This window comes from Eulemur rufifrons, chromosome 14 (genome assembly GCF_041146395.1).
Source record: "Eulemur rufifrons isolate Redbay chromosome 14, OSU_ERuf_1, whole genome shotgun sequence".
Classification (NCBI taxonomy): domain Eukaryota; kingdom Metazoa; phylum Chordata; class Mammalia; order Primates; family Lemuridae; genus Eulemur; species Eulemur rufifrons.
In genome coordinates this window covers 35,587,411-35,614,030 of record NC_090996.1, presented here as the reverse complement: position 1 = coordinate 35,614,030, position 26,620 = coordinate 35,587,411, and the positions used below count along the sequence as shown (strand labels likewise).

The 26,620-nt window shown below is 58.2% G+C and overlaps 2 protein-coding genes across 4 annotated transcripts in view; one reads left to right on the top strand and one right to left on the bottom strand.

Annotated features, from left to right (window-relative positions):
- IFT140 (intraflagellar transport 140) overlaps nucleotides 1-26,620 on the bottom strand; it is an 82,573-nt gene that overhangs the window by 11,794 nt on the left and 44,159 nt on the right. Inside the window, exons 19-22 of the mRNA XM_069487114.1 lie at nucleotides 1,765-1,942; nucleotides 1,081-1,271; nucleotides 410-505; nucleotides 39-171 (exon numbers count right to left, since the gene is read on the bottom strand). Of these exons, the coding sequence (XP_069343215.1) occupies nucleotides 39-171; nucleotides 410-505; nucleotides 1,081-1,271; nucleotides 1,765-1,942 (598 nt within the window). The remainder of the gene's footprint in view (nucleotides 1-38; nucleotides 172-409; nucleotides 506-1,080; nucleotides 1,272-1,764; nucleotides 1,943-26,620) is intronic.
- TMEM204 (transmembrane protein 204) lies at nucleotides 3,299-26,379 on the top strand. 3 transcript variants are annotated; one of them, XM_069486332.1, is made up of 4 exons: nucleotides 3,299-3,316; nucleotides 8,495-9,161; nucleotides 15,746-15,901; nucleotides 25,983-26,379. In XM_069486332.1, the coding sequence occupies exons 2-4, from the start codon at nucleotides 8,882-8,884 to the stop codon at nucleotides 26,225-26,227; spliced, it is 681 nt and encodes a 226-aa protein (XP_069342433.1). In that variant the 5' UTR covers nucleotides 3,299-3,316; nucleotides 8,495-8,881; the 3' UTR covers nucleotides 26,228-26,379. The 3 variants fall into 3 exon arrangements, with proteins under 3 accessions (XP_069342433.1, XP_069342432.1, XP_069342430.1); XM_069486331.1 differs by lacking the exon at nucleotides 3,299-3,316 and adding an exon at nucleotides 6,104-6,298; XM_069486329.1 differs by lacking the exon at nucleotides 3,299-3,316 and having other exon boundaries at nucleotides 8,302-9,161.

Sequence of the window (26,620 nt, the reverse complement as noted above, 5' to 3'; positions counted from 1 at the left end):
TCTCCAGCAGCAGGCCGACCCTGCAGGAGTGGCCTTACCTTCTGAATGTTGCCCTGGAAGCAGCAGATGCGGACCAGGGAGAAGTGGTCCTGTGCCAGCTCGTAGTAGCGAAGCGCAGTGTCCATTTCCGCCTGACTCTCCAAGTACTGGGCCCACCACCTCCACAGGGTCCTGTGGGGCCCACAAGCCATGGGTTCTCTGCCAGGGCCCCACCCCGGGCCCCGACGCCACCCTCAGAGTGCAACACGTGTCCTGCAGACAGGAGAGGTAGGGAACCAAGAGAGGCCCCGGGCCCTGAAGGGAGAGCCCCACGTGGTGCCCGGGACCAGCTCTGAGAAACCCACTGTTAGGTGATGCTCGTAAGCAAGGGTACCCAAGCAGGCCTCCAGCTCCTAGTGGGGACACTCACTTGTCCTTCATCTTATTGATGTAGAGCTCCAGGGACTGCAGGTCCTCCGAGAGCATCCTGGGCACCTCAAAGCGGTGGGTGTCGGACTTCTCATAGCTGTGGAGGGAGGAGACAGGAGGACCTCGTTCTTTTCCATCTCAGCCCCACGAGGACAGGACGGGCTGAGAGGCAGTGTCACAGAAACACGTGAGAGCAGTGGCCTGTGTGGTGTGCGCTCCCAGCCTGCAGATCCATGGGGCAGCACGCTCACTGTTGGGGGGCAGCGGGAGTTTCCTGCACTGTGGGCGGCTCAGGGCCGGTCCCACCTCAGAGCTGCCCACACGCAGTCCAGATCACAGACACAGATCTCGGAAGAGCTCCTCCTCTGGGAAGGGTGACATGTGGCCAGGCCCCCAGCGGTGGCTCATCTGCCCTCATAGAGGCACCAAGCCCATTCTCTGCTGCAGCAACTAATACGAGCAAGGGATGGACGCCTGCCTTTAACCCGCCCTGAAGCCTGCTAGGCCAGGACAGAGGGAGGGAGGCCCTGAGGCTGTCCTAAAGCCACACCCCGAGATGCTCTTCCTCTAAGGATCTCTGCAGCCACTTCACCTCGTGGCAGCCAGGGCCAGCCCAGAGGGAGTCAGGAAGACGCCCCATGTCCCACAGCCCCTCCTGGGCCCCACGCTCACTAACTAAGGGCCAGGCAACAGTCGGCGCTGGCCTCCAGGTGCTTGGCGTAGTTGTAGTAGGTGGTGCGCAAGTGTACTCGGTCGTGGAGCTCGGCGACTTCCACGGCTTTCTGCCACTCGTTTGAGGCCTGGTAGAACTTGTTCAGAAGGTCGTAGCGCTTGCACTTCTTGTACAGCTGCTCGGCATCCTCCTGAACAGTAAAGAAGGGCGGTGTCATGGCAGTCACCATCTCCACAAACCAACTCTTCAGAACAAGACTGCTCCGGGAGAGATGCCAGAGGTCGCCAGCTGACCTGTCCTGGTGCCTCCCATGGTGCGAAGCTCCCTGACACCCAGGGGCCAGCAGGGTGGCCTCTGCTGCCCAGGAGCTCATGGCAAAGACATGCAGCACACCACACACAGGGCTGACACGTTTACAACAGATGCCGCGTGCCAACGTGGCACTCCTGTCCCACAGCTGGGAAGCAAGACCGATGCACTGCCCAGAGGACATGACCCCACCCTAACCCAGAGGCCGCCTTGCCCCTGCCCCACCAGCCTCCCTGCCACCCCAACACTCTGGGGCTGCTGCACCAAAGCCCAGCGGAGGCCGGCCTGCTCCGGCCCATCTGCCCCTCCGCGTCTGCCCGAGGTGGAAGTGTCTGCCTGTCGGCCTGCCCGTCCCAGAGGCGGCTCCGACTCACCAGCATGCCCAGCTGTATGGCCAGCATGGCCACTCTGGCCTCCAGCTCTGGCTCACGCTCTGCCTCCCGCAGCGCTCGGGCCCCACGGGCATGACCCATGTTCCCCAGGCACACCTTGGCGACGTCCAGCCTCTGTGTCTTCACGCACATGCGCGCCATGTTCTCCCAGACGGCCTCACTGTGGGCAGAGAAGGGGCTCTGTGAGCTTCCTGCCCAGCGCCTCGGGCCCCACAGGCCCTTCTCCCTGGGCAGCCTGTGAGCGCACAAGGCACGAAGGCCTGCGGGAGGCCTCACAGCACTGCTCCACACACAGTAGGACTGCACACTGGCACCACAGGCCATCGCCCCAGAGGAATGGAAGTGACAGAAACTGTCCCGAGTTCCACCGGGGCGGGGGGGGGTGGGGACTTCTGGAGCACAGGGCCAAGGGCTGCATCTCACGGCCTCCCTGCTCCTGAGGGCCGGGGGAGATGGGAGAGAGGGCCCACTAAGAGTCAGGATGACCTTTGAGCAGGTCACCAAACTCCTACTTCTTGCCCCTGCTTCAATCACTCCAGCGGCTCAGCCAACACTGGCTTCTCTTTTGCACACAGAATGGGCTCAAAGACGGGACCTCCTGCTCTCACCCAGTAAAGCAGCCGCTGATGGAGGGGACCCTCTCCCAACCTCTCCTGACAGTCAGAGGGCAGAGCCTGGGGAGGTGGGGTGTGGGGTCCCCCGGCTCAACCCGGGAGCTGGAGCAGGGCCTGCTCCCGAGAGGATGACCCGGCCCAGTACAGGGTCCCGCAGGGTCCAAGTTCCGTGTGGCTGAGGAATGGAGCCCATGACTGGGTGTCCCGTCCCAGCACAAGCCAGAGAAGTTACTGGGCCTCTTTCTGAGGTGTCCTGGCATGCGTTCCCCTCCTGCCGCCCATCTGGGTTTTCAGCCCCAGGTTCCTTCTCAGTGGGTCGCCAGGCTTGGTGGGAACATGGGAAGGGCCCAGACTACTGAATCCTGTGGGCCCAGGGAAGGGAAAGGCTGCTTCTGGCCACCCCTGGGGACCCGACACTCTGTAAGAACCGAGTGTTCACGCGAGGGCTCTTCGCTCACAGCCAGTCCTCCAGGGGTGGGCAGTGTACGCTTTCTGCTACTCCATCCACAGGGCACTGTGAGCCGCCTTCCTCAGGGAGCCCTGGCAGACTCCGCCCAGCCTGTGCCTTCAGACCTAGAAACAGGCTCAAGGCCTCCAATAAAGATGCCCTTTTTACAAATGGCTCAGTGTGGTCACTAAACAGTGAAAAGGCCAAGGAGGAGAGTTTACACATCACGCTCTCTCCCTCTCTGCCAGCAGAGCTGCAGCCGCACGCGCACACAGCGAGCCCTGGGCAGCCCTGGGGGACGTGTCCTCACTGAGGCCCTCCCTCACATTCCAGCTGCTCCCTCCAGATAAAGCGGCAGCCAGGGCGGGTGGTCACGGGAGTCGTGGGGAGCAGCCGCTCCGCAGGCGGGATCTGCTCCCTGCCCACGGGCCGCTGAGGCCCCAGCTGTCTGGCAGCGGCACCCACTGTCCTGGTGAGTGAGGGGACGCAGGGGTGTGTGTGCTGCCCGGGGAGGGATGAGCTCCCGGGAAGAGGGCCGTCAGGGCCCAGCCCCACTGTGGGCAACTCGAATCTCAGCTTCCCTCAGACGGAATCTGAGCAAAAAATCTTCCAAGACGGAAGTGGTGGGGCCAGCTCACTGCAGTCCCAAGGCTGGGGTCTGTCCCCTGGACGGACGTCACTGTGGGTATCAGTGGTTGAAATGCTGCGTGTCCGGTGCCTGTCCTGTAGCCAATGTACGCCTTTTGTATGTTTTTCGGATTTACTTGGGTCCTGCTGGAGCTTCAGTTAATTCGGTAGCTGTGTGCTACCGAGCGACAGGGGCAGGGCAGATTCTCCCACGGCAGCCACTGCCTGGGGGAGGTTTATGCGGCAACTTGCGCCTTAGCCGGTACCTCTGCAGGGCGATGTGGGGTGTCCTGGGAGCCAGGGCTGTGTGTCCACACCCCGCCCACGGCACCTGGATGGGAGCTGACCTTCCCTCCCCCTGTCTGCGCTCAACACCCCCTGGTGCCCTCATCTGGGGCGTCTCACAACCCCGAGGGGCTCGTGCCCACTGGCACCCGCAAGGACACCCGGGGAGCACCGCGGTGAAGGACCGCGTGGCGGCGGGGCCTCTCGCAGGGTCAGGTCCCTGGCAGCACCACCTGCTTCTTGCTCATGGAGCTCGGTCTGCTTTCCTCGTCCTTCTGGCTTCGGAGTCCAAATCGCTGACGGTCGCTGTGAGGCTGCAGACGCCCGAGAACCCGCCCAGGCCCACACAGCCACGGCTCCGGCTCCTTCCCCGAAGAGGCTGTTTTAGACTAGGGCACCCAGGGGCTTCAGCCAAGAAATCGCCTTCTTTGCGTATAAACTTCTTTCTTTATAATAAGCAGAAAACCAAAGCTGTCTTGTCTTCCACCCTGAAGTGCTGGGTAAATGCCCGGGAAGGACAAGCTGTTCATAAAGGGCCCAGACAAAGCGGCCTCTGCAGGGCTCTCCTGGCCCCCGCCCAGGACCCTGTGGGACGCGGTGGACTAGGCTCTCTGAGACACCGCGGGGTCTGGAAGCGCCAGCTAATGACAGCACATGGAGTGCAGGGGTCAAACCTGGAAATTCGAGAAATCTAATCAGAGAAATACCCTGTTCTCACCACACAGCTTCTAGTAAGTTCTACTGAATGGACAGAAGAGATGTCATAGCTCCTCAGAGATTCCTCATTTCTCTAGCAGGCCTGGGGGGTGGTCTTGGGCGCTCTGAGGCCTGGAGCTGCCCTCCCAGGCCTGCTGCACAAACTGCGCGATGCGTGTTGACTGCTCCGTAAGCAGCAAAATGCTAGTTAGGTATCAGATCTTTTTTATCCTCCCATTCCAAACGATTTCACGTGATTGAAACCTTTCAAAAATAATCTGTGTTCATTCTCAACTGTCTGCTGAGGCCAGGTGTGCGGGGCTGGACGGGGTGGAACGCCCTCTGCACGGGGTGGGGGGGGGGGGCGACTCCCTTTCCTCTGCCTTGTCTGGAAAACCAACGGTTTGGGTCCTCACCCCATCGAAGTGGAGAACAGGCCAGGTGCGGTGCCTCACACCTATAATCCCAGCACTTTGGGAGGCCAAGGCAGGAGGACTGCTTGAGGCCAGGAGTTTGAGACCAGCCTGGGCAATATAGCAAGACCCCATCTCTGAAAAAAAAAATCAGCTGGGCACTGTGGTGTGTGCTTGTAGTCCCAGCTACTCCGGAGGCTCAGAAGGGAGGATCACTTGAGCCCAAGAGTTCAAGGTAGCAGTGAGCTATGGTGACACCACTGAACTCCAGCATGAATGATAAAGTGAGATCCTGTCTCTTAAAAGTAACAGAAAAGTGGAGAATGACCTAAATAAGCAGAAAAAACTGGCAACTGACACGTGGGCCCAGCCAGGCCCCGTTTGCTCTGAAGTGCCCTGTCTCTCCCACAGGGCAGGCTATGTCCACCAGGGTCAGGCGGCTCTTGGCAGGAACGGCGGGACAAAGAGGCCCGGACACCTGACTCAGCTTTGCCACGGCTCACCGAGCACTCGTGTGACCAGGGATCCGTCCGCCACATTGCTACTGCCACCAGTCCTCTGTCCTGGGAACTGAGTCTCCGCCACGCAGGGCTCTGGAAAGCTCATGCTCCCACGCAGCACCAGCCCGGCAGACAGACTCGGGAAACGCCCCCTCAGGGCGGCCCCAGCAGGCCCCCCCACTTCCCGCCGGGCTGAGGCTGCTGCGAGCAAAGCACAGGGAGGGCAGGGGCCCCTCACCCAGCTCAGCTTAGACTCGCCGGACGCAAAGAGCTGGCTGCAGCTTCTACAGAGCATGAGCTGCGCGCTCACCAGCCGTGTCCTTCTGGGAGAGCCGTATCGACCCCCATCCAATTCCTGACATTCTCTCCACACGCAACTGGCCAAGGATCTAGGGACAGCTTCCACTCTAGCGCAGGGTTCTGGGGGTTGTGGATCTGACATGAATTCCGAGAAGTAAACACCCTCTTAGTCTCCCCATCCAAGTCCTGAGGATTTCCTGTTGTCCAGGCGGGTCTGTGGCAAGCCACGCACATCTGCACCTCATCAACTCGGAGTGCCTGAAATAAGCAGCAGATGGGCAGCAGGATGCCGGCCCTAAACCAGGCCCGGTTTCTGCAAAGCCCCGTGCGCCGCAGAGGCTCTGCCGAGACCTCTCTGTGTCCAGACAGCGGGCTACCAGAGGCATAGCAGCTTGATGTCCCAGCGAAGGACACACTCGCTGTCACTAAGTCTTCCCGCCATCTCTGTTCTGCATGAAGGCTCCCCGTTTGTGTGAGCACGCGAGCAGCAGACGCACCCCAGGAGCTGCAGCCGGACCCTGAGGCAGACCACAGACACCAGCAGCAGGGAGAAGAGCAGTCCCCTTGGGGGAAGCCCTGCCGTGAGCACCACAGACCCTTTAAGGACAGCATCTCCTCCCAGGACCGACCCTGGTAACTTCTGCCCTCTTGAGCCCGGCCTCCCACACTGCGGAAGCTAGGTCGGGGTGCAGGGCCCAGGGCACAGGGACCCGATGGCCTGACAGGAGCCCTGCCAGCAGTGCCGGCTGGACAGGGCTAAGGATGGTGGCTGTGACACAGGACTTCCCAGCTACCGCCCCGCAAGGAGCAGCTCAGGCCGTCCCCGTGGGTGGGTGCCTGGCCGCGGCTGCCTTACTCAGCCCAAGGAAAGGACCAGACAGGGCTGCTTCTCCTCTGGGCTTTGAGACGCCACTAGCTCTTTAGTGAACATTAGTCACTTAACTACTCCCTAAAGATAAGTGATATAATTAAAGAGGAAAATAAATTCTTTCCTACTGGAAACTTTCGGGAAAATTTCCTTTTCAAGGCAGCCTCCTGCACTGTGTGTGTAGGAGTGTGGGCATTTGAGACGCGGCACTCCACGTGCTCAGGGAAGGACACGTGCAGGCAGGACTGTTGGCCTCTCCCCGGGGCCCTGGGCCTCCGCAGAGCAGCGAGGGCAGACGTTCCACGCCGTGCACTCCCCGTCATGTTCCTGGTGTGAGAACATGAGCACAGAGAGGCTGGGGTGAACAGACAAGAACAACAGAAACAGCAGCTTGATCTGGCACAAGCCAAGGAAGAAAGGAGAGTAGTAAGAAACTCAATGCACATCTGCTACAAACGCCAATGGGAAAGATCCTAAAATAGGCAAAATCCCTCAGGGAATCCACAAACATTTCTCAGGGTGAGGATTCAGCACAGGCTGGTCAGAGACAAAGCTCAGAGTTCCTGCCTTTCCGGCACGTACACCTGGCGGGCAGGGCCCCTCGAGTCACGTGCGACGTACGAGGCCACACACCAACCGACTGAAAGGACCAATCCCGGGAAATGGGGGGCTCTCGGGGCAGCCCCGGGCCGGGGCCCCCGGCACGGGCAGTGCATGCAGGCAGGAAGCGCTCAGAGGCTTCCTGCTCCCTCGAGGAGCCCCGGCACTGACAGAGCCCTTTCTGCTGCGTGGTGCCTTGGGTTCACGTGCTAGGGACGGTTCAGACGGGATGCGGGACACCTACGTCCTCTCATCCATTCACAGTCGCCTGAAGCCCTGGCGTGCTCTCTGGAGAAGGGACACAGAGTCCCAGCCCCTCCCACTGTGTCTATCCACGGGTGCCGAAGGGTCTGAGCAACAGTGAAGATTCCTCCGAGCTCCCAGCAACTTACTCTGTGTGACAACACGACAGTGCACACAGTTACCTGCCTAGCCCCTCATCTAGCTGTGGGGGGTGACCGTTTCCATCAGAACAAAGCACGGGCCAGGCCAAAAACCACATTTGCTCCATCCCAGGCCCTGTGGGTGCCCCACCCGGCACGTCCAGACTCCTACCCCTTCTCGCTGCCTTAAGGATGACCTCCAGCCGGAAGGTGCTGCAAGTGTGGTCCCTGACTGTCCAGGTCTGGGCACACCTGCTCCCCCAGGCCGTGGGTCTCTGCCCCAGAAATCTCTCTGCTCTCTGTGCCCACTCCAGGGCAGAACCCTGGGGACGGAGGCAGGCCTGGCACATCATGGGCTCTCGGTGCTTGTCATGCTGGGGAACAGCTGGAGGGTCGGGTGGGTGGACAGTAGCCAAGGTGAGCAACTGGCCCTTGGCGTCCCACCTGCCCCCGGATGTCCACAGCATCCCTAGGCCCTGGGTCCCAGCACAGGAGCCTGCCACTGCGGCCTGCCAGGCAGTGGGTGAGACAGAGGGTCTGTCCCGTGCCTGGCATCCTGGCCTCTCCTCTGGGGCAGGAAGGTGGGGAGGGGACAGCAGAGGGGCTGGCCTGGAGCAGGGCCTCAGAAGCCTCCCCAGGCCTTTCCCATCAGGAAACACATCCTGTTAGTGTCTGGCTGTGGTCGCAGAGCTGCTATTTGTTGCAGTTGGCTACGCCCTCCAGCTCGCCAAAACAGCCTCAAAAACAACCATTTCCTCTCTGCCGAGAGACGGGGAGAGCTCGAGCTGAGCGCACACACGCTTCCTCGCAGCGGGCGCTCTGCTTTCCAGGACCTGCCGCCTGCTGTGGAGCACCTGGACAGGGCCCGGGCAGCAGAGGGGCAGCTGCCGAACCTGCCCTGCTCGGAGCACGACCTGGGGCTGGACGCCCGCGCGGCCGCCTGCTTCCTGAGTTCCTTTCTGTTTTCTGCCGCTGCAGGGGGAGAGGCACACGCAGCCTCCTTTGGCCTCTGCTGCCCGGGAAGACGGCACGCTCACGACTCTGGATTCGCGCTGGTGCCCCCGTTTCCTCCCCGGGATGGGCCTCGCAGCGACGGGCTGCAGCACAGGCGCGGCCCTGCTCCAGGTGCAGGAAGGAGGATAAGGCAGGGCCGTGAGGCGGGCTCACCTGGACCTCTCCCATGGGCCTCTCCCGACACCGACCCCTCCGAGCGTCTCCTCTGCCCGGCTGGAGCCTCCCGCGCGACCACCGAGAATGAGCGGCGATGTGCTCTAGCCTCCCCTAGCAGCGTCTTGCTCTCCCTGACGCACAGCAGCTGACTGGGACTTGGGTTTCTCGGATAAGCAGCAACACCGGTGGTCAGCGATGACCATCCAGAGACTTGTGGCCGTGGCTGTGCTGGTGGCCCTGGTCTCACTCATCCTCAACAATGCAGCAGCCTTCACCCCCAACTGGGTGTACCAGACGCTGGAGGACGGGCGCAAGCGCAGCGTGGGGCTGTGGAGGTCCTGCTGGCTGCCGGACAGGGGCTGGGGAGGGCCGGGCCCCGGGGCCAGGGCTGGCCAGGCAGACACACGGGACTGCGAGGCGCTGGGCTGGGGCTCCGAGCTGGCTGGCTTCCAGGAGTCCCGAGGCACCGTCAAACGTAAGTCTGCTGTTTTTCTGTTGCCTTCAGTGTGGCTGGGGCCCCCGGGCACAGGGAGACATGAGATGTGCATCTGGTTAAGGTCGGGGAGACGGGGACACTGGTCTCCCAGGGAACCTGGGCTGATGCCCACCCTCTCCCTAGCGCGGGAGGGCCACACCACTCTCCCGCCCGGCAGACCCTTCCTCTGGCTGCTTTGCACGGGGATTCCTTCTTATGCAGCGGGGGTTTGCCTTCTGCCATTGTGCCTAAAGGACAGGTACCTTAATCAAAACAAGGAAACATTTTTCCTTGGTTGAAAATAAATATTTTTCATGAGTAAAATAAGCAAGAAGTTTAAAAACACGACGTTGAGTTCTGACCTCATTCCCACGGCTGTCGGGTCTGTACCCTGAGAGCAGCACGGAGGGAGGTTCCAGCTGACTCTAGATGGGACCTTTGCCCCGAGACCAGGGGAGACTCCTGGGGCTCAGAGCACGGTGCTACCGGTTTTCTCCAGTCACAGCTGCCGAGTGCAAGGTCTCCCCACTCCGTAAAGCCGAGGCGAGGGCTCTGACTCCCAGGACCCTCTGCCCTGCTGCAGAACTTCAGAGTTCAGCATTGGACCTCTCCTCTGCTGAGGTGACACTGGTCTTTGAGCCTAGGGCTTAGGCGATGCCTCTGCTAAATGCTTCCAGAAAGTGTTCCCGAGTCCTCGAGCCACTTGTGCCACAAGTGACTGTCAACAATCCCACCCCGTTCCCAACCTGCTGTGGTCAAGCAACCCGGTGGCGGCGGGGGGCACCACCCCCATTTCACAGGCAAAGAAACTGAAGCTATCAGAGGACACATGGCTCAGCCAAGGCACCGTGGAGAATTTCAACCCCCTCTGTCCAATTCAGAGCCGCCTGGCTGTAGCGCACAGCCTAGACAGGTCCCCTCCACTCGGGTCCTTTGTGATCAAGGAGCCATAGCCCTTTCCTTAGAAATAAAAGCATGTGAATAATTTCAACATTTCTATGAGCTCTCAGAACTCAGGTGTCTTAGGGAAGCCAGACAAATACAGCTGAACGTGGGCCTCTGCATGCCTTGCAGGCAGGGAGCCCCCATCTGGACTCTGCTCCGAGGAGGGCAGGGAAGCGGGCAGGGGCTCCTGGGCTGGGGCTCTCACGTGCTCTGGGACCAGCACTAGTCTCCCCATCCCACAGAGCACCCCCGGTGGAGGGAGGCCTCCGCTGGCCCCCGGCCCCGGGCCTCAAGGCCTCCTAACTGCTGCCACGTGTATGTCTCGGCACCACACCCAACACCCACAGGTGTCCTGGGAGCCCTGAGCGGGGTTCAGCCTCTGGAGCATTTTGTGTCCCTCCGCCGCACTCCCCCACACCTGCCGTCCACTCGCTGAGGCCTGGCCCCTAGGCCCCTTAAGCCCTGCTGCCCCCTGACAGCTCAGACGGCAACTTTCATGGTCCCCCCGCCCCCCCATAGCGAGTACAGCGTCTACAGGCGGCCGGCCCTCGATGCACCCCAGCAGCAAACACTTGTTCAAACAATCTAAACGTCCACAGGAAGATTCTCATGAATGACGCTGATGAGACTGAACTGAGGAAGACGAACAGGCTAAATGGGTCACTTTGGTGGCCGACAAAACTCCTAACAAGCTTCACGTGACTAAACACGGTATGAGCAAAGCAGTGCTAGGCCGGCCCTTCTTGGGGGGAAACAGCAGACCCCAGCCCACAGGTGTGGGGCTTGGGCCTCGGGCTGCGTGCTCCGTCCCCTAAGGTCCCAGGGTTGGGGACCTGCTAGTGTCTCTCCTGACAATGTTGGTTCTTCCTCCTGTCTCTCACTGGTGCCTTCTCCCCTCTGTGGGGCAAAGCTCATCCCCACAGTGCCAACTGCTCCATGGCAGCCCACATGGCTTCCCCACCCGCAGCGGCAGCCCTGGTGTGCCTGTGTCCCCACTTGACCAAGGGCTGCCACCAGCTACCGTCTGAGTCAGGCCTAGCCTTGAAAACTCCCCTGCAAAACTCCAAGCGGGTCAGCTCAGACCCTCTTCTCCCTGCTCACCTAAGCCATTTTCAGGTAAAATCACCTGACATAAATGACGGGCCATGTCCGTCTGCGCCTTGGGGCTACAGGTGCCAGATTCCTCCTGATCCCACTGGAGAACCAGTCTGGGGCGGGGGCTTGACAGGACACAGGACTTGGCACACGGCACCCACCATGCTTCCTCAAGAGCACCGGGCCGTCCTCAGAGTCTCCAGACATCACTTGGGATGGCGTGGCCTCTCCTGTCAGCTCTGTGCCCAAGGTCCCACCCCATGGAGCATACTTGGTCGAAACCACTCAGCACTGTAGCTCACAAACACCGTGAGAGGCCTGCCCGAGGGATGAGGGCCGTCCCCGACATTCTGAGCTCTGGTTGGGGCACCCCAAGCTGCAAGACGTCCCAAGGGGCCTGGGTCCAGGGCCAAGGGGTCTAGAGCTAGAGTCATCCCTGAGAGGGCCATGGAGGTCTTCCTGCCAGCTGGCTGTTCTGTAGCCTGCACTGACCAGGACTTTTCTTGCTGAGCAGGGGCCTCTTTGTCTTTATGAGGAGCTCAGGGGGTGCTGGGGGGACCTGAGGCCCACCTCCCAACCTAGGTCGGGGTTGGTCTTACTTTCTGACCTCCACTGTCTCTCTGTCTCGTTTTACACATTTATTTCATCTTTCTGTATTTCATGCATTCTCTCGGGCACCACAAGTCCTGAGACGAGGTGGCATTGAATAGATGATCACATATCTGAATCGCAGGGCAGGTGGCCCGAGCCCAGTGCTCCCTCAGCGGGAGCCCCTGCCCTTCTCCTGGGTGGCTCCAAGGGAGCCTCTCTGCACACCCCACCGACGTCAGACAGACGATATGTGGGGCACGCGACACAGCACTTGGGCTTTACCCACTGCTGGGCCAGACACGCTGGAACCGGGTTCTCACTGGTACCTTTGGAAGTCAGGGGGTGACTGTCTAGGGCCACCCACACAGCACAGGACAGGTGAAGAGCTCAGAGATGAACACCAGCTCTGGGAAGACTCCCTCTGGGTGGGGGTAGGGCTTCCACGCAGAGCCTCTGCTGTGCATGGTGTGTGGCACAGGCGGCTCGGAGCTGCCAGGAAGGGTGGCTGGGAGGGCAGGGCTGGGGCGGAAGGACAAGTCAGGAGTTGGTCTGAGCCCTTCCTGGCTCCTGGGAGCCTCAATCATGTGGCCTCACTGCAGCTCTGCTGCTCCAGCTCACTCAAGGCCGGCCTCCCCCCTGGCAGCCCCGCCCACCCCAGCCCTCCCTCCATTCATTCAGCCCTTTCCCGCCTCCGAGGCAGAGCTCGGAACCCAGCCGCCATGAATCTAAGCAGCTGTGCTGTCCTGCACTATTAATATTCCACGTGATATTTTAATACTCCCCAAACTCTATGATTGCTCAAAGTAGCAGAGCCTTCCAGATGGTTATATAAATGGTAAAAAGGATTATGAAGTGAAGTGTTATGATGACAGAGCATTATATAGAACACCTCAGGACAGTCCTAGATGGTTTTCAGATCACACTGGAAAGGAACCTTCTGGAGCACACACTCATCCCTAACACAGGGACAGGACACTTTTGAAACATGCAGGATTGAGTCTGGTCTGCACATCATGTGTGGTCATGCTAGGGCCAGCTGTGAGGACCACGTGAGTCCGGGCTCCCGCCCACCTCCCCTGCATAGGTTGTGGTGCCCTCAGCCTTGGGGGAGATGAAGACGCTGAGGCTGGGGTGCCCCCTGCCTTGGGGCTCAGTGAGGTGTGAGAGGCCAGTCGGTGGCAGTCAATGGCTGGCAGTGAGCTCCCTGCCCTGCTCTTTCTAGTGGAAGGCTCTGACTTCCCAGCAGCCCAGGGGTCTCTGTGCTCTGCGTCCTTTGTGTATCGGTGCTCTTTACACAGTGCACACAAGGCCCACGGGCCTCAGAGCTGGGGGTGCCGTCCAGGCTGGACAAGGCACGTGGGAAACGCCTGGCATCCGGGACGGCTGAGGGTGAGCTCCCTCAAGCCCAGTGACAGAAGGGGATGCCATGGAGGGAGGCAGCTCGAAAAACAATGGGCAGGACGGGCTGGTCCTTGGTGGCGGGAAATGCCAAAACATCTTCGAAAGACTCTGTGACTCCACGAGCCTAAATATAGATGCCGAATGCCGAGGAGCATGAATCAGGAACCATCCGGCCCCAAGACCGCTGGGGTCTGTGAGGGCCTCCTGGTGGAGACGGTGCACACGGCACAGGGCCCCACCAGCAGGTCCCCACTCCCATCGGGGGCGGCTTATCCCACGCTGAGTTAATGGTCTGAGAAAGACCTGTAGGAATGGGGCTGCTCCACAGTGCAGTGAGCCACATCCCACGCTCCTGCTCACCCCACAAGGGCAGGTGTTGCTTCTTCTCAGCCTTTCCACGATGCCGCTAATGGCCCTCATCTGTGTGGAGGTGGCCCTTGGTCACGGCCAGCTCCGGAGAGCACAGCCAAGCAGTGCATGAAGGCCCCTGACCAGCCAGAGGAAGCTCCTGAGGCCCTCGGACTCTCACCGAGAGGCAGCTTCGCCCCACTCTAAACTGGCCACCAGCCCGGGTCATCGGAGGGGTGGACAGGGCATGGCGGTCTGCCTTTGGTCTGCAGGTGAGGGCGCCCGGGAAGGCGTGGCTTCAGGGACTTAACGGACTCACAGCAGGAGTCGGAGAAGGGCTTCAACAACATGGACGAGGGACAGACTCCACGGGCCCAGGCAGAGCTGCCCCCGTGTGCCTGGCGTCGTGGCAGAACACAGCACCAGGGTACTCCGGCAGGGAGGGTGGGAGACGTCCCCTGCGATGACAGCCGTGAGGGGCAGATGGGGCAGGGAGCAGAGCCCGGCACGAGGTGGAAGGAGAGGCAGGCGCCAAGCCCAAGGGGCCTGCTCGTGACCTATGAGACCGTCTGCAAAGCTGAACTGCGTTTCAATAAACATTAAAGTTGGACCAAATGGAACTGCTGATATTGGCAACAGTGGCTCAAACTACACTTCTAGCCGTTTAAAAACTCACCAAGGTGAAGCAGCCTGCACACTCCCGAGCCTCCAAGGCCAGGGCAGCTGCCACCTGGGCGTGCAAAGACCACTGACGAGCCGCTCCTGCCAACTCCAGCTCCCCACGAAGCTGCCTGCGAGGAGGCGGCCAGGCACCCACGAGTCTGCAAACACTCGGCCCCATCACACAAACAGGCCACTTCCCCACACAGGAGATGCCAGGCCAGCCAGCCTCCACGCCTTCCTCGCCCCCATCTCTGCCCCCGAGTGGGACAATGCGGGTCACCCAGAGGCCAGGCGCCTTCAGGGCTCCTGGAAGAGTCTGCTGCTTCTTGCTCAGTTCTTACATTTGTGATTAGGGCATTTTCAGTGACCCGCTCCTGAAAATCAAGGATCTGTTTCTCAAACTCCTATGTCGATTTACCTGAAAAGTACCTTGAGATTTCAAGGCAAGCTGTTTAAAAAGGTGTCACTATTTGCAACAACTTAACTTTGTGAACCAGAACTTCCTAAATATCGTGCAATAAGACGGGACACAGACGCACAGTGTGGACGATCAGACGAAGCCGCTACTCTCAGCCAGCACCTGGCTCCTGCGCTGTGCGTCCCGCAGCAGACGTCCACGTGCGCCGGCGACCACCACCAACGTGCACGCGTGGTAAAGTACTGTCTCACCACTGCTCAGTTCTATCTGCGAGAGGACAAAGCTCCTCTGCTCCAGAAGAGCAACCAGCCCTGTCCCTACAGGCAACGCCCCACTCCGCGGTTCACCCACCGAAGGCTCTGTCTGCCCCAAACTCGTGTCTGTGTCCCCTGTCTGCCTGGCTCCTGAGCCCAAGGTTGGGGGCAGGGAGGGCAGGCCTGTGCCACCAGTGAGGGACGCGGGCACCAGCTCTGGCCACAGGCAGAGCGATGGATTGGGCAGGGGGGTGAGGGGTGCCCAAGGGGGGCCCTGGCACAGACCCAGGGCTGGCTCCTGCTCTGCCCCTGGTGGGGCGGGAGGGGCCCGACTTATCCCTGTGGGCCCAGGGTCCCTCCCCCGTAAGGAAGGAGGGGAAACAACGCCGGCCTCCTGGGGATGGGAAAGCGGATGGCATAGACAGCAGCTGGGCCACAGTGGGCTCTCTGGTCGGGCCGCAGCCCTCGTCAGTAGAAGAACAAAGGAACACTAGTCAGGGCCCAGCGTGCTGACTCTCCTTTCCCTTTTCAACCCACCACGGTAGCTCCTTCGAGCACTGTGTCAAACCGAGAGGAATGGCTGTTCCAAGAAGACAAAAATCACAGAGAAAGGCCTATCCCGGGGGATGCACCCCCTGCAGCCAAGCCTGGGGCCATGAGGAGCCTCCAGTGGTCAGGGAGACACATGGGCTCTCCGGTGGGTGAGGGGGAGGCCACGGCGCTTCCAGAACAGGCACTGGACGCGCCTACTGCCTTTTCAGACATCAAGAAAGTGAGTGGCCGTCACGGGGACCTGCCTGGCTGGGGCCTCGGACTTGCCACCTGGTAGCCTGCTGCACTAACCACCTGCTTTCCCTCCTCGCCCACAGTGCAGTTCGACATGATGCGCGCCTGCAACCTGGTTGCCACGGCAGCGCTTGCCGCAGGCCAGCTGACCTTCGTGCTGGGGCTCGCGGGCCTGCCCCTGGGGTCGCCTGACGCCCAGTGCTGGGAGGAGGCCATGGCTGCTGCGTTCCAGCTGGCGAGTAAGTACCGCAGGCAGGCAGAGGGGCTGTGCCCTCAGGCCCGCCGTGGGGGGAGTGGGGGGAATCATGGGGGGATCTCAGGGCCTTTGGTGGTCTGAGGGGGAGCTGCAGGTTGCACCACTGTATGTGGCCACACCACTGAGAGGTTCCCGTGGGGCGTCCTCCCTCCCCACCGGCTGCTGAGGGCAAAAACAAGACAGAAACACACTCGGACCCACCTGGCATTGCGTCTCTGTCATGCCCTTTCCCATTTTAAGCCCCGAGATGGCACGCCAGGGCTGGGGCGTTGCTCTTCCAAGTCCGTGGATCTGAGACCTGGTGGGCCCTTCTGCAGCCACGGTCACTCAGCCCCTCAGTGCTGGAGCAGCCAGGGAAGAGCAGGGCCAGCCCGAGCCCCCACCTCTGCGACTCCCAGCTCAGAGGCCTGGAGCACACGCGGGGAGGCAGGACACTCTCTCACAGCCTCCAGCGCAGGCCGGCGAGCATGGGGCTGGCGCCCAGTAGGCAGTGAGGCGAGCACACGCCCCTGCCTGGCTCGGACACAGATGCAGACGGCAGCACCACACGAGGCACCGGCTTCCCCCAGCTCCGTGCGAGCGTGGGGGCTGCAGGGCCTGGAGGGAGGCCAGAGGCAGCTGCGTGGTGCTGGGCCGTCAGCGCCCGCAGCCTCCTCTGACACTCTGGAGCCCACCAGTCTGGGCTGAGATGGGACAGGCCGCAAGAACACCTTGCAGTCTTTAAAGGGTTAGAATGATGGAATTGTCATAAGGAATTCACAGAATATTCTGGGGCGTTCCGGACAAGTGGTGGAAGCCACGGCAGCCGTCCAGCCGAGGCCGGCACCAGGCAGAGGGGCGGTCTGCTTATTTTCCCTCCACCACTGCCCGCCAGGCTGGCTCAGGGCTTGCAGGGGCCTGGAGGCTGGGAAGTTCGGGTTTCCTGCTGCTCCCTGGGGACAAGTGAGCTCAGGGTCCGAGGAGACAGAGACACAGACAAAGCTACCGCACATCAGCACACGGCCGACCCACCTGCCTTTCCCTCCTGGCGCAGAACCGCAGCACCTCCCCTGTTGGACACACAGCCTGGCAGGGAACTGGCAGGGGTGTGAAGTGACTCGTGCTAGGATTAACGGGTCCCGGGCCCTTATCTTTCTTGAGAAACGCAATTTCCAGGTCGAGGCTGACAGGCCGGGGCTGGTGTTTGTGTGGTGGAAGGTGCCCCAAGTGGGAGTCAGCACACCGGGCTGTCCCGGGCGCGACTGCCAGCACAGCAGTGTGGTCCCAGGCGAGTCATTTCCCCACGAAGTTTTGGTGGAAGAGCACAGGGCCTGGTGTCAGAAGTGGGACTGTACCCTGGCTCCGTCCCCAGTGTGAACTTGGGCACATCCGGAGCCAATGTGAGTCTCAGTCTACACGACTGTGAAACGGGTGCTCTCTGCCCCCCACTGATCACGAGAATCAGTGAGATGGGGGAACATTATCAAGGTTCAGTTCTGCCCCCTTCCCTCCCCCCAACAGTGGTGAAAACATGACATTCCAGGTGACGGGTCTCATTCAGGATGCCACCCACATTGCCCTCTGCCGACCTCGGGGCCATAAAACGGAGACGGTTCTCAGTCATACTGAAGCCACCAGTCTCCATCATGTGGGACTATCTGAAATTCCATCCCTTAAAAGAGGAAATGGAAGATTTTAAAACTGTGATTAGAAATCCTGGGTTAAAGTAAAGATATTTTAGCGGCAAAAAAGAAAAGTAATAGTTTTTGATTCTTAAAACAACTCCTTAACCAGGTTGATCACAGTGCTTCTCCATGGCTCCCGGGGGCCCTATCTGGCATATCAGAACGCCTGCAGGCTTGGCGTGTCAGACATGACCGCTTACTTCCTGCAAACTCTTATTTCAGGACAAGATAGTGTTGTTTTCAAATAACTTATTTTCTAGCAGTCACAACGGGGGAAAAGCACCCCAATGAACTAAAATCGGGCTGTGCTGCAGCAATCCCGGGGGTGCTGCTGAGCGTCTCCCCAGTGCCCTGTCCCTCGGCAGGGACGGGGGAGTGCTAGTGGTGGGGGCAGAGCTGTGTTCCCCTCTCCTGAGCATTTCCAGGCCGGCACAACCTCTGAAAAGGTCGGACCAGGCTCTGTTCAAAAACCATCAGACAGGTGGCAGCGGGTGGTGGCCCTCGGCAGCGGCGTTTTGGGCGGCTACTCTCTCCCCCTTGGTGTCCAACATTCATCCCTAACAGGTCTGTTTTGCCCAAAAAGGAAATGCATTTTGGAGCTGTTTAGACGGTTTCATTGACAAACAGGACAGAGAGCAGCTATGTGCCTTTCTTCTGTCGTGCTGCTAATTTTAGAGTCGAGTTTTTTTCCTGTGCTCGGGAGAGACTGAAGGGCGCCAGGATGTCCTGTCACAGGACGAGGAAACGCCTGCTATTACCTGTTATGCAAGCGGACCTCGATCCCAGCACCCGGCCGAGGTGGGGTGGGCAAGGGGGTAGGATGCTCATAAAAAGAGGAAGGGAAAACACATGGGATCACGGGGTCGGGGGACACAGGAGGACGCCGCACACCCAGAAGGGGACTCTGTTATCCTAGAACGGGGAGGGGGCAGGGGGTCTGTGCTTTCACTTGTTCCTTCCACGACCACTCTGGGCACCAGTGCTGTGCTCAGCACCATGCCCAGGCTGTGGCCACACCATCCTGCCCCCCAGGGCTATGGACCCTCTTCCCTGCCCTGAGCCCCAGTGAGAGGAACTGAGGCGTGGAGGGCCTGCCCTATGGGTGACGGTGCCCGCGATCAGCCTCTCCTCAGCCGCATGGTTGCACAGAGCTCCCAGTCTGCCAGGAGACCTGCCACACACCTTCTTCTACCTCGTTCATTCTCTTCTCTTCCATCCTCTGCCGTCTTCTCGTTGCCTCTTCTCTTTTCCCTGTGCCCCTGCTCTTTTGTGTTCTGTGGTCTTATTGGTTTGGGCAGACAGGCACAGGCAGGGAAGGAAAGGAGCATTGAATGGGGTCAGGGCAGGTGACACGTGAAAGGTAAGAAAGTCATTCCAGCTCCTGATTGCTGCAGCCACTGTCTGGGCAGACGCTTGAGCAGCTCCTGGAGCCGGGTGGAAAGCTGAGGGCCAGCTTTGCAGGCAGCTTAGCTCAGGAGGCTCCTTAGTTCTCTATGGCTCTTGAGAATGTTCCGAGCTCTCAAGTGTGTCCGGCTGCAGCACTGGCTCCAGAGCAGGTTGCCTGGGTTTGCTCCTGGCTGTGCTTCTGGTCAGCCAGGAGTTCCTGGGCGAGTCCCTCCACCCTCTGGTGCCATCTGTGCAGTGGGGAGAGTGACCGCCCAACCCACAGGTGTGCTGTCTTCAGTGACGCGCACTGGGCTTGTTCTAACTTTTCCCCATGGCCCTGTTGGGTAACACCCATACTGAGAAGCCCTCAGCCCAGAGTGTGGCCGGTATGCTCCTTGGTGCAGAACCTGGGCTCTCCGCTCGGGGCTGGGTGAGCACGAGGCATAGGGAGAGCCCCGCTAGGCACTCCTGCCACCCACCCCAGTGGGCAAACTGTCCTTGTTGGTGGGGACTCTGCCAGGCTCCAGATGTTCCTGGAATAGTGCCCTCCGGCCTGCTCCCCTGGTTTTCACACGGGTACCCTGGGTCTTGCTTTTTGCCACCCAGGACTAACCAACCAAGCTCGGCCTGAAGACATTTTTGGATGGGACAATCTAGTGGCCGGCCACACAGAGCTCTGTAGTTCGGTCAAAGGCACCTTTAAAGGGCAACTGTTTGGCCACGACTGCAGCCGCCAGGGCAGCAGGGCTGTCTAGCAGAGCCCAGTGCGAGAACATGACAGCCACGCCCAGGGGTCAATCTGGTGAGTCACAGCTGTCCCCTGGGTCAGCGCTCACCTGGCATTCTCCTGCATCTGTGTGAGGACCTGTGGCATCCTCGCTACAAGAACACTGGCTTAGCAGGGTCCTCTCTGCGGGAGCCGGGGCCTGGCAGATGAGAGCGATCCTGGCAACAAAGGCCCTGCTTCCTGCCTGCTTCTGCCTTAAAACAACCCTTCTTCCGTCTACGCTGCATCATCATGTGTTTAGCCAACTTCCAGTCCTTTTTGGAAAATGGTAGCATGCAACCAAAAAATCCCGGTCACTACCTCAAGGACACGAGAAATAGGTGCCCTGGATGGCACCAACCTGTCTCCGTGGTAAGCAGCGACATTCTGAGAAAAGGCCGACTTGCAGAAGTGAACGGCTTTACGTTTCTTCTGAAAGGCCTTTGAAGTGGTTCAGGTTTTCCCTGGGAGCGCTCTCCAGCAGCCTAGAGTCGTCACGGAAGCCAACCAGGAGGCCCAAGCCCTCGTGCTACGCAGAGAGTCTCGTTTCTCCCGAGTAGGGGAACCCGCGCTTGTTCACTTCTGACCTCAGTCTCTACAGCTGGCACCTCAGAGTTCATGTCACCTGCGAACCACAACGTTTGGCTGCGCATGTGTTACCACAGCTGACGGACGCAACCGTTCACCAAGGCCACTTCCAGTGCCGGGCGCTGGGACGTTCTTCATCTCCCAGCGTGGCCAGCTCCCTCCTCGTACACAGGCCTCTCAAGTGCACGTGGGACGGCGCTGAGGGTGGGTTTGCTGGGGACCCCGGTCAGAAGCTCCTAGCAGCCTTGCCCAGCTTCGTGCCCGCGGGCTTCCCTCTCCACTTCTGGAACGCTGAGGTTGGTTCTAGCGAGGCAAACCTTACACACACTAGAGGCCCCGTGGTTCACCCCCCGGGATGCTGACTGACCAGTCCTCAGGCGGTCAGCGGAGCTGGGAAGCACTCACTGAACTGGCATCTCACGAGATGCAGGGATTTCTGCTGTTTCCTTAGACACAGGGATCTTCTCTGAGAAATATTTGACTTTTTGTTTCTTACAAGCACTTTGCTTGGTCTGGGTCATTCATTTTCTGTCTTCTGTCCCTGCTCCCCAAGCATCGGTCTCCACCCAGCCACCCCTGCCCATCTCTTCTTTCCCTTCCATCTTCTCTGACTGCGGAGATTGCGGCGCGGCTTCACGCTCCCATGGGAGCCCACAATGGCGGGAATCCTATCCTCCTCCTCTCTCTTTTCCCCTCCCAGAATCTCTCCCTTGAGAGAGAATCTCTTGGATTGCCTCCTCTTCCTGCTCACAAGTGGAAACTGCCAGCCACAGTAGGGCCTCGAGACGCCCGCTAGTCTGTCTGCCCTGCAGGCTCCTCGCAGCGCACGGGGTCCACGGCCCAGGCACCGCCTGGTGGTTCTGCAGCTCTGTGAAGAGCGCCAGGGGTCAGCCCCAGGGTCCCTCCACTTGGCCACCTGTGTGTGTATGTTTGACAGTCCCTCTGAAAGGAAGGCCTTGTGACAGAAGCCGCAGCCCCGGGAAGCAGGCAGGAAGGAAAGGAGAGGGGAAAGGGCCGGTGGGGCTGGCCGAGCTGTAATTCACACCGCCCGCGGCTGGCTCACAGGAAGAGATTGTTTGCTTTGGCAACGTAACTTCACGAAGATGGAATTGATTCCATGTGCACAATTCACAGTGTGTTTGCTAGAACTCTTCCCTCACATTTGTTTCTAGAAAACTGGTCAACATCACTGAAAAGTTTTGGGAGAAAAGTCTTTAGGGGAAAGGACAGTGGGAGAAAGGGACCTTCACATTAAGACGGTGACAGAAACACTCGAGGCCAGCCCAGCCCTCCTTCCCCACCTGCCCCAAGCCGACAAGCCCATGGGTGCGAGAGGCCGCTATGCTCCCGAGCAACAGCCACAGCGCGGTGTGACTACCCAGCGGGCTGCACGGCCTCCTTGCCGATGTCAGAGACGCACAGTGAGTGGGGCCACACATGCCTGTGTTCCCATGTTCTCATCTGCTTTTTACTGCTGACATGCAGAACACACGGAAGATCCCCTCATACCGTGTGTCTGCTTAGTGCATTCACTCTGTCACTCAGTGCAGCATTTGGATGGCTGTCAACCACAGGAGCCACACAACGCTCCCGGCTGTGCCCTGAGCTGCACCCCTGGCCAGCCCCTCTTCACACCCGTGTGCTCAGGACCACACAGGTGCCTCGTGAGGTGCAGGGCCCGGGCCCGGTGTCCGGGGGGGCCTCTGTATGGCACTGGCGTCTGAGAAGGTTGTTCTAAATGCATAAACTCTTTCTCTGTCTACACGTACTCTAAGCTGAACCAAAGCAAAACAGAAGTCAACACTGGTCTTTACACAAAGTAGGTGATGTAAATACAAAATTTTAGTTAACCTTTTTTCACACAAAGTACAGGGCTACATTTTCCTTTCTACTCACTCTGGCAATAGAAACGCCAAGGCAAGTGCAGCCTCTGAACTGCACCACCAGTCAGAGAAGCGAGACCCCCGGAACTCTGCCCAGAACAAGCCCAGTGCCACTTGTTGCTAGGTTTGCAATAGCTTCCAAGGCTACTAATAAGAGGTGGGGACCTGCCTTGTGAACAGGAAGCCCGTCAGGCTCAGGACTGACACCTGATCCACCGTCTTCAATACTTCTCCAACCTGTACTTTTAGGATGCAGGTGGCTATGCCAAGCGTGTTGTGCATATGTGAATTTATCCTTCTTTCATCAGTTTATCTGCACTCAGTATTCTTTCACTTTATATAGTATTAATAAAAAATAGTGTTCTCAGAAGCAGATACAGCTCTGAAACCTGAGTTTGTGTACATGGTAAACAACATAGCTAACCACACACAGGGAAGAAAGCAATCAACAGGTTAAAACAGCCTACCTTGTTTTCAAAAGCATTTGATACTGATCTTAAGAAAATCATTAACCAGAACAGAGAACCCAGAAATAAACCCACATTTACACTGAATTCCTCTTTGACAAGGGTGCCAAGAACATATAGTGGGAAAGTGACAGTCTCTTCCATAAGTGGTGCCAGGAAAACTGGACATCCATCTGTAGGAGAATGAAACTGGACCCTTGTCTCTCACCATATACAAAAATCAGATCAAAATGGATTAAAGACTTAAACCTAAGACCTGAAGCTATGAAACCACTGAAAGAAGCCATTGTGGAAATGCTTCAGGACACTGCTCTGGGCAAGGACTTCCTGAGTGATACCCCAAAGCACAGGCAGCCAGAACACAGCTGAGCAAATGGGATCACATCATGCTAAAAAGCTTCTGCACAGCAAAGGAAACAATCAACAGAGTGAAGAGACAACCCCCAGAGTGGGAGAAAATATTTGCAAACTACCCATCTGACAAGGGATTAATAACTAGAATATACAGGGAGCTCTAACTCAATAGGAAAAAATCATATAATCCGATTAAAAATGGGCAAAGGATCTGAACGGACATTTCTCAAAGTAAGACATACAAATGGCCAACGGGTGTATGAAAAAATGCTCAACATCATTAGTCATCACAGAAATGCAAATCAAAACGACAGTGAGATATCACCTCACCCCAGTTAAAATGGCTTTTATCAAAAGGACAGGCACTAACAAATGCTGGTGAGGACATGGAGAAGGGGGACCCTCGCACACTGTGGGGGGGTGGGGAATGTACATTAGTGCAAACACTATGGAGAACAGCGTGGAGGTTCCTCAGAAAACTGAAAATGGACCTGCCACGTGACCTAGCAATCCCGCTGCTGGGCACACACCCCAGGGAGGGGAGCTCGGCACAAGGAAGAGACCGCTGCACTCCCAGGTTTACTGCAGCACTAGTCACAACAGCCAAGATTTGGAATCAACTAAGGATCCGTCGACAGAAAACTGGACAAACAAATTGTGATGTATAGACACAATAGAGTATTATAAAGCTACAAAAAATGAAATCCTGCCATTTGCAACAACATGGACAGAACTGGAAAACATTACGTTAAGTGAAACGGGCCAGGAGGCCGGGCTGCTGTCCTGCCTATACGCTCTGTGAACTTCCACCATCTCATATTCCCACCGTTGGCTTAGAGTTTGGAGCGCCTTCTCCACACGCCGGAACCCCCAGGTGTGGCGAGGCCTGACGAATGCCACCCTCTGGGAGCACATGCCCATCCTCTCGCTCCCTGCTCCCCCAAGCACAGCAATGAATTCCATCTTCATCCCTCGGAGAGGAATGCCAGCTCCCCAAGGACAAGTCAATGGTGCCCAAGCCATCTGTGTACGCTTTCACTGACGCCTCTCGTGGCCCTGGTACAGAGGGGAGGCTGAGCAGGTCTGTCGGGTACAGGCACACGTGACTAATGCAAATGGGTCCTCGGGAATCAGCGTATCCTTCTATGAGCTTCCAAGGTGCCAGGGTAGCAGCACCAGCTCCAATGCAGCATCTAGGCAAGCCTGGCTGGCCAGGTCCCATCCCTCTGATGGGTTTGGTCAAAACCTTAGGTTGGCATCCCCTCGCCCCCTCTGCCGCAGACCCGCACTGCATTCTATTCTGCTTCATGTACTTGGATGTGCCTCGAACCACACTACACAAAACACAGGCTGTAATTCCTTTACACACTGACGCAAAAACCATACCACAAAACTGTAAGCAGAAGATACACCCTTCACTGGTACAGAAATGTCACACGTTTCCTTTAGTTAGTACGAGTCACAAATAGAATGTTATTTTTGATAGAATGGAAGTGTCTGGGACCTTCATTTATAAAAACTCCACAGAGTATTATAAAGAATTAACATAATGGGCCGGGTGTGGTGGCTCATGCCTGTAATCTTAGCACTCTGGGAGGCCGAGGCAGGTGGACCATTTGAGCTCAGGAGTTTGAGACCAGCCTGAGCAAGAGCGAGACCCCCGTCGCTACTAAAAATACAAAGAAATTATAGGGACAACTAAAAATATATAGAGAAAAAAATTAGCCGAGCATGGTGGCGCATGCCTGTAGTCCCAGCTACTCAGGAGGCTGAGGCAGGAGGATCACTTGAGCCCAGGAGTTTCAGGTTGCTGTGAGCTAGGCTGATGCCATGGCACTCTAGCCTGGGCAAACAGAGTGAGACTCTGTTTCAAAAAAAAAAAAAAAAAAACGAATTAACATAGTGATTAGTCCCTGTCATTGTTTAGGACAAAAGGGAGGGAGATGAATGTTTGCTTCACACTCTCTGAAGGGTACAGTGAGGATGAGATGCAAGTGCTGGGTGCCTAGGAAAGTCAAGTCTGTTACCTGTCGCTCACCCTGCGTCTCTCTGTCTCCGCATCTCTCTCTGTGTCTGTCTCTCTGTCTCTGTCTGTGCTTTCTTGTGCTGCCCCTTGCTCTGTGGCCACACAAGGATGTGATGACTTGGCTTCCTGAGGAAGCCCATGGAGGCCGCTGGGAGTGGGAAGACCAGCGTGCACAGACATACGGGTGACAACAGGCAGGCCAGGTGGAGGGACAGCAGGGAGCTCAGTGTGGCCAAAGCCTGGGAAAGACGTGGATGAGTCCGAGAGGGGCTGGAGAGTTGGATCTGGTCCAGTGTGGGTGACAGAGAGTCTCTGGCACTTTGGTTGCAAGAAACAGACTCACCCAGGTCAGCCTGACGGACAGAGGTAGGGGTATTGGTGGTGGGGGGAGGGCCAGGGCAGCCCACCCGGGCCTTTGCTTCTATCCCACCTGGCTGGGTCACAAGACCACAACACCAGAGCCAGACTGCTTCTCCCTGGAGCCAGACACCTAGAAATGATTCCATATCTGAATTTTCTTTTTTTAGAGACAAGGTCTCACTCTGTCACCCAGGCTGGAGAGCAGTGGTGTCATCACAGCTCGCTGCAGCCTCCAACTCCCAGGCTCAAGTGATCCTCCCACCTTGGCCTCCCAGCGCTGGGATATAGGCGTGGCCCACCTCGTCCCGCTTTCCATGTCAGAATTGAGCAGACGCACATCACCCTTCCACAGCCACCAGATTCAAGAATCGTAAGAGCCCACAGAAGGCTCAGTGAATGGCAGCTCGACACTAAGTAACTGTACCATAAAACAGGCTTGTCACTCACGCTAGGAGGACAGAGGTTAGGGAAAGAAATGGAACTTGCCTTTTGGTGTGGGCTTTCAGTCAAGTTTCTGAAGTCCCTCCCTGGCTCAGAACAGGTCTTCTAACTATTTCTCTTTCGATGCAGGTTTTGTCCTGGTCATTGGGCTGGTGACTTTCTACAGAATCGGCCCGTATACCAATCTCTCCTGGTCTTGCTACCTGAACATTGGTGCCTGCCTTCTGGCCACCCTGGCAGCAGCCATGCTCATCTGGAACATTCTGCACAGGAGAGAGGACTGCATGGCACCCAGGGTGATCGTCATCAGCCGCTCCCTCACGGCGAGGTTCCGCCGAGGGCTGGACAACGACTACGTGGAGTCACCGTGCTGAGGCCCCTCCTCGGGCTCTCTGTGAAGATGCACTGTCACAGGGAGTCTATCAGCCGGGGGACTCTGCCAAGTCACTGTCTCTGCTTGTGCAGAGGCACACGCCAAGTGTGGGTTCCCTGTGTACACACATGTACGATACACATGTACCTTTACTGTGTTATACATACATATATATATATATATATATATATTAAAAAAAATATGTCTATACATGACGTGCACCATGACCTTCCCAGGTCAGCACATGTGGCTTCACACGCACGCACGTATCGAGGGTGGAAAGCAAATCTGAGGTGTGGAGCAGGAGTGCGTGGCCACCCCGCTCTCCTCCGTGGTTGGGATTAATTTATTCTGTGTCTGCTGGCAGGGGTGTCCCTGGTCACAGTTTACTTGG

Coding starts and splice junctions, on each gene's coding strand:
- TMEM204 (XM_069486332.1), top strand. CDS start 8,882: ATGACCATCCAGAGACTTGTGGCCGTGGCTGTGCTGGTGGCCCTGGTC. Junction 9,162..15,745: donor GTCCCGAGGCACCGTCAAAC/GTAAGTCTGCTG, acceptor CCTCGCCCACAG/TGCAGTTCGACATGATGCGC. Junction 15,902..25,982: donor TGCTGCGTTCCAGCTGGCGA/GTAAGTACCGCA, acceptor CTTTCGATGCAG/GTTTTGTCCTGGTCATTGGG.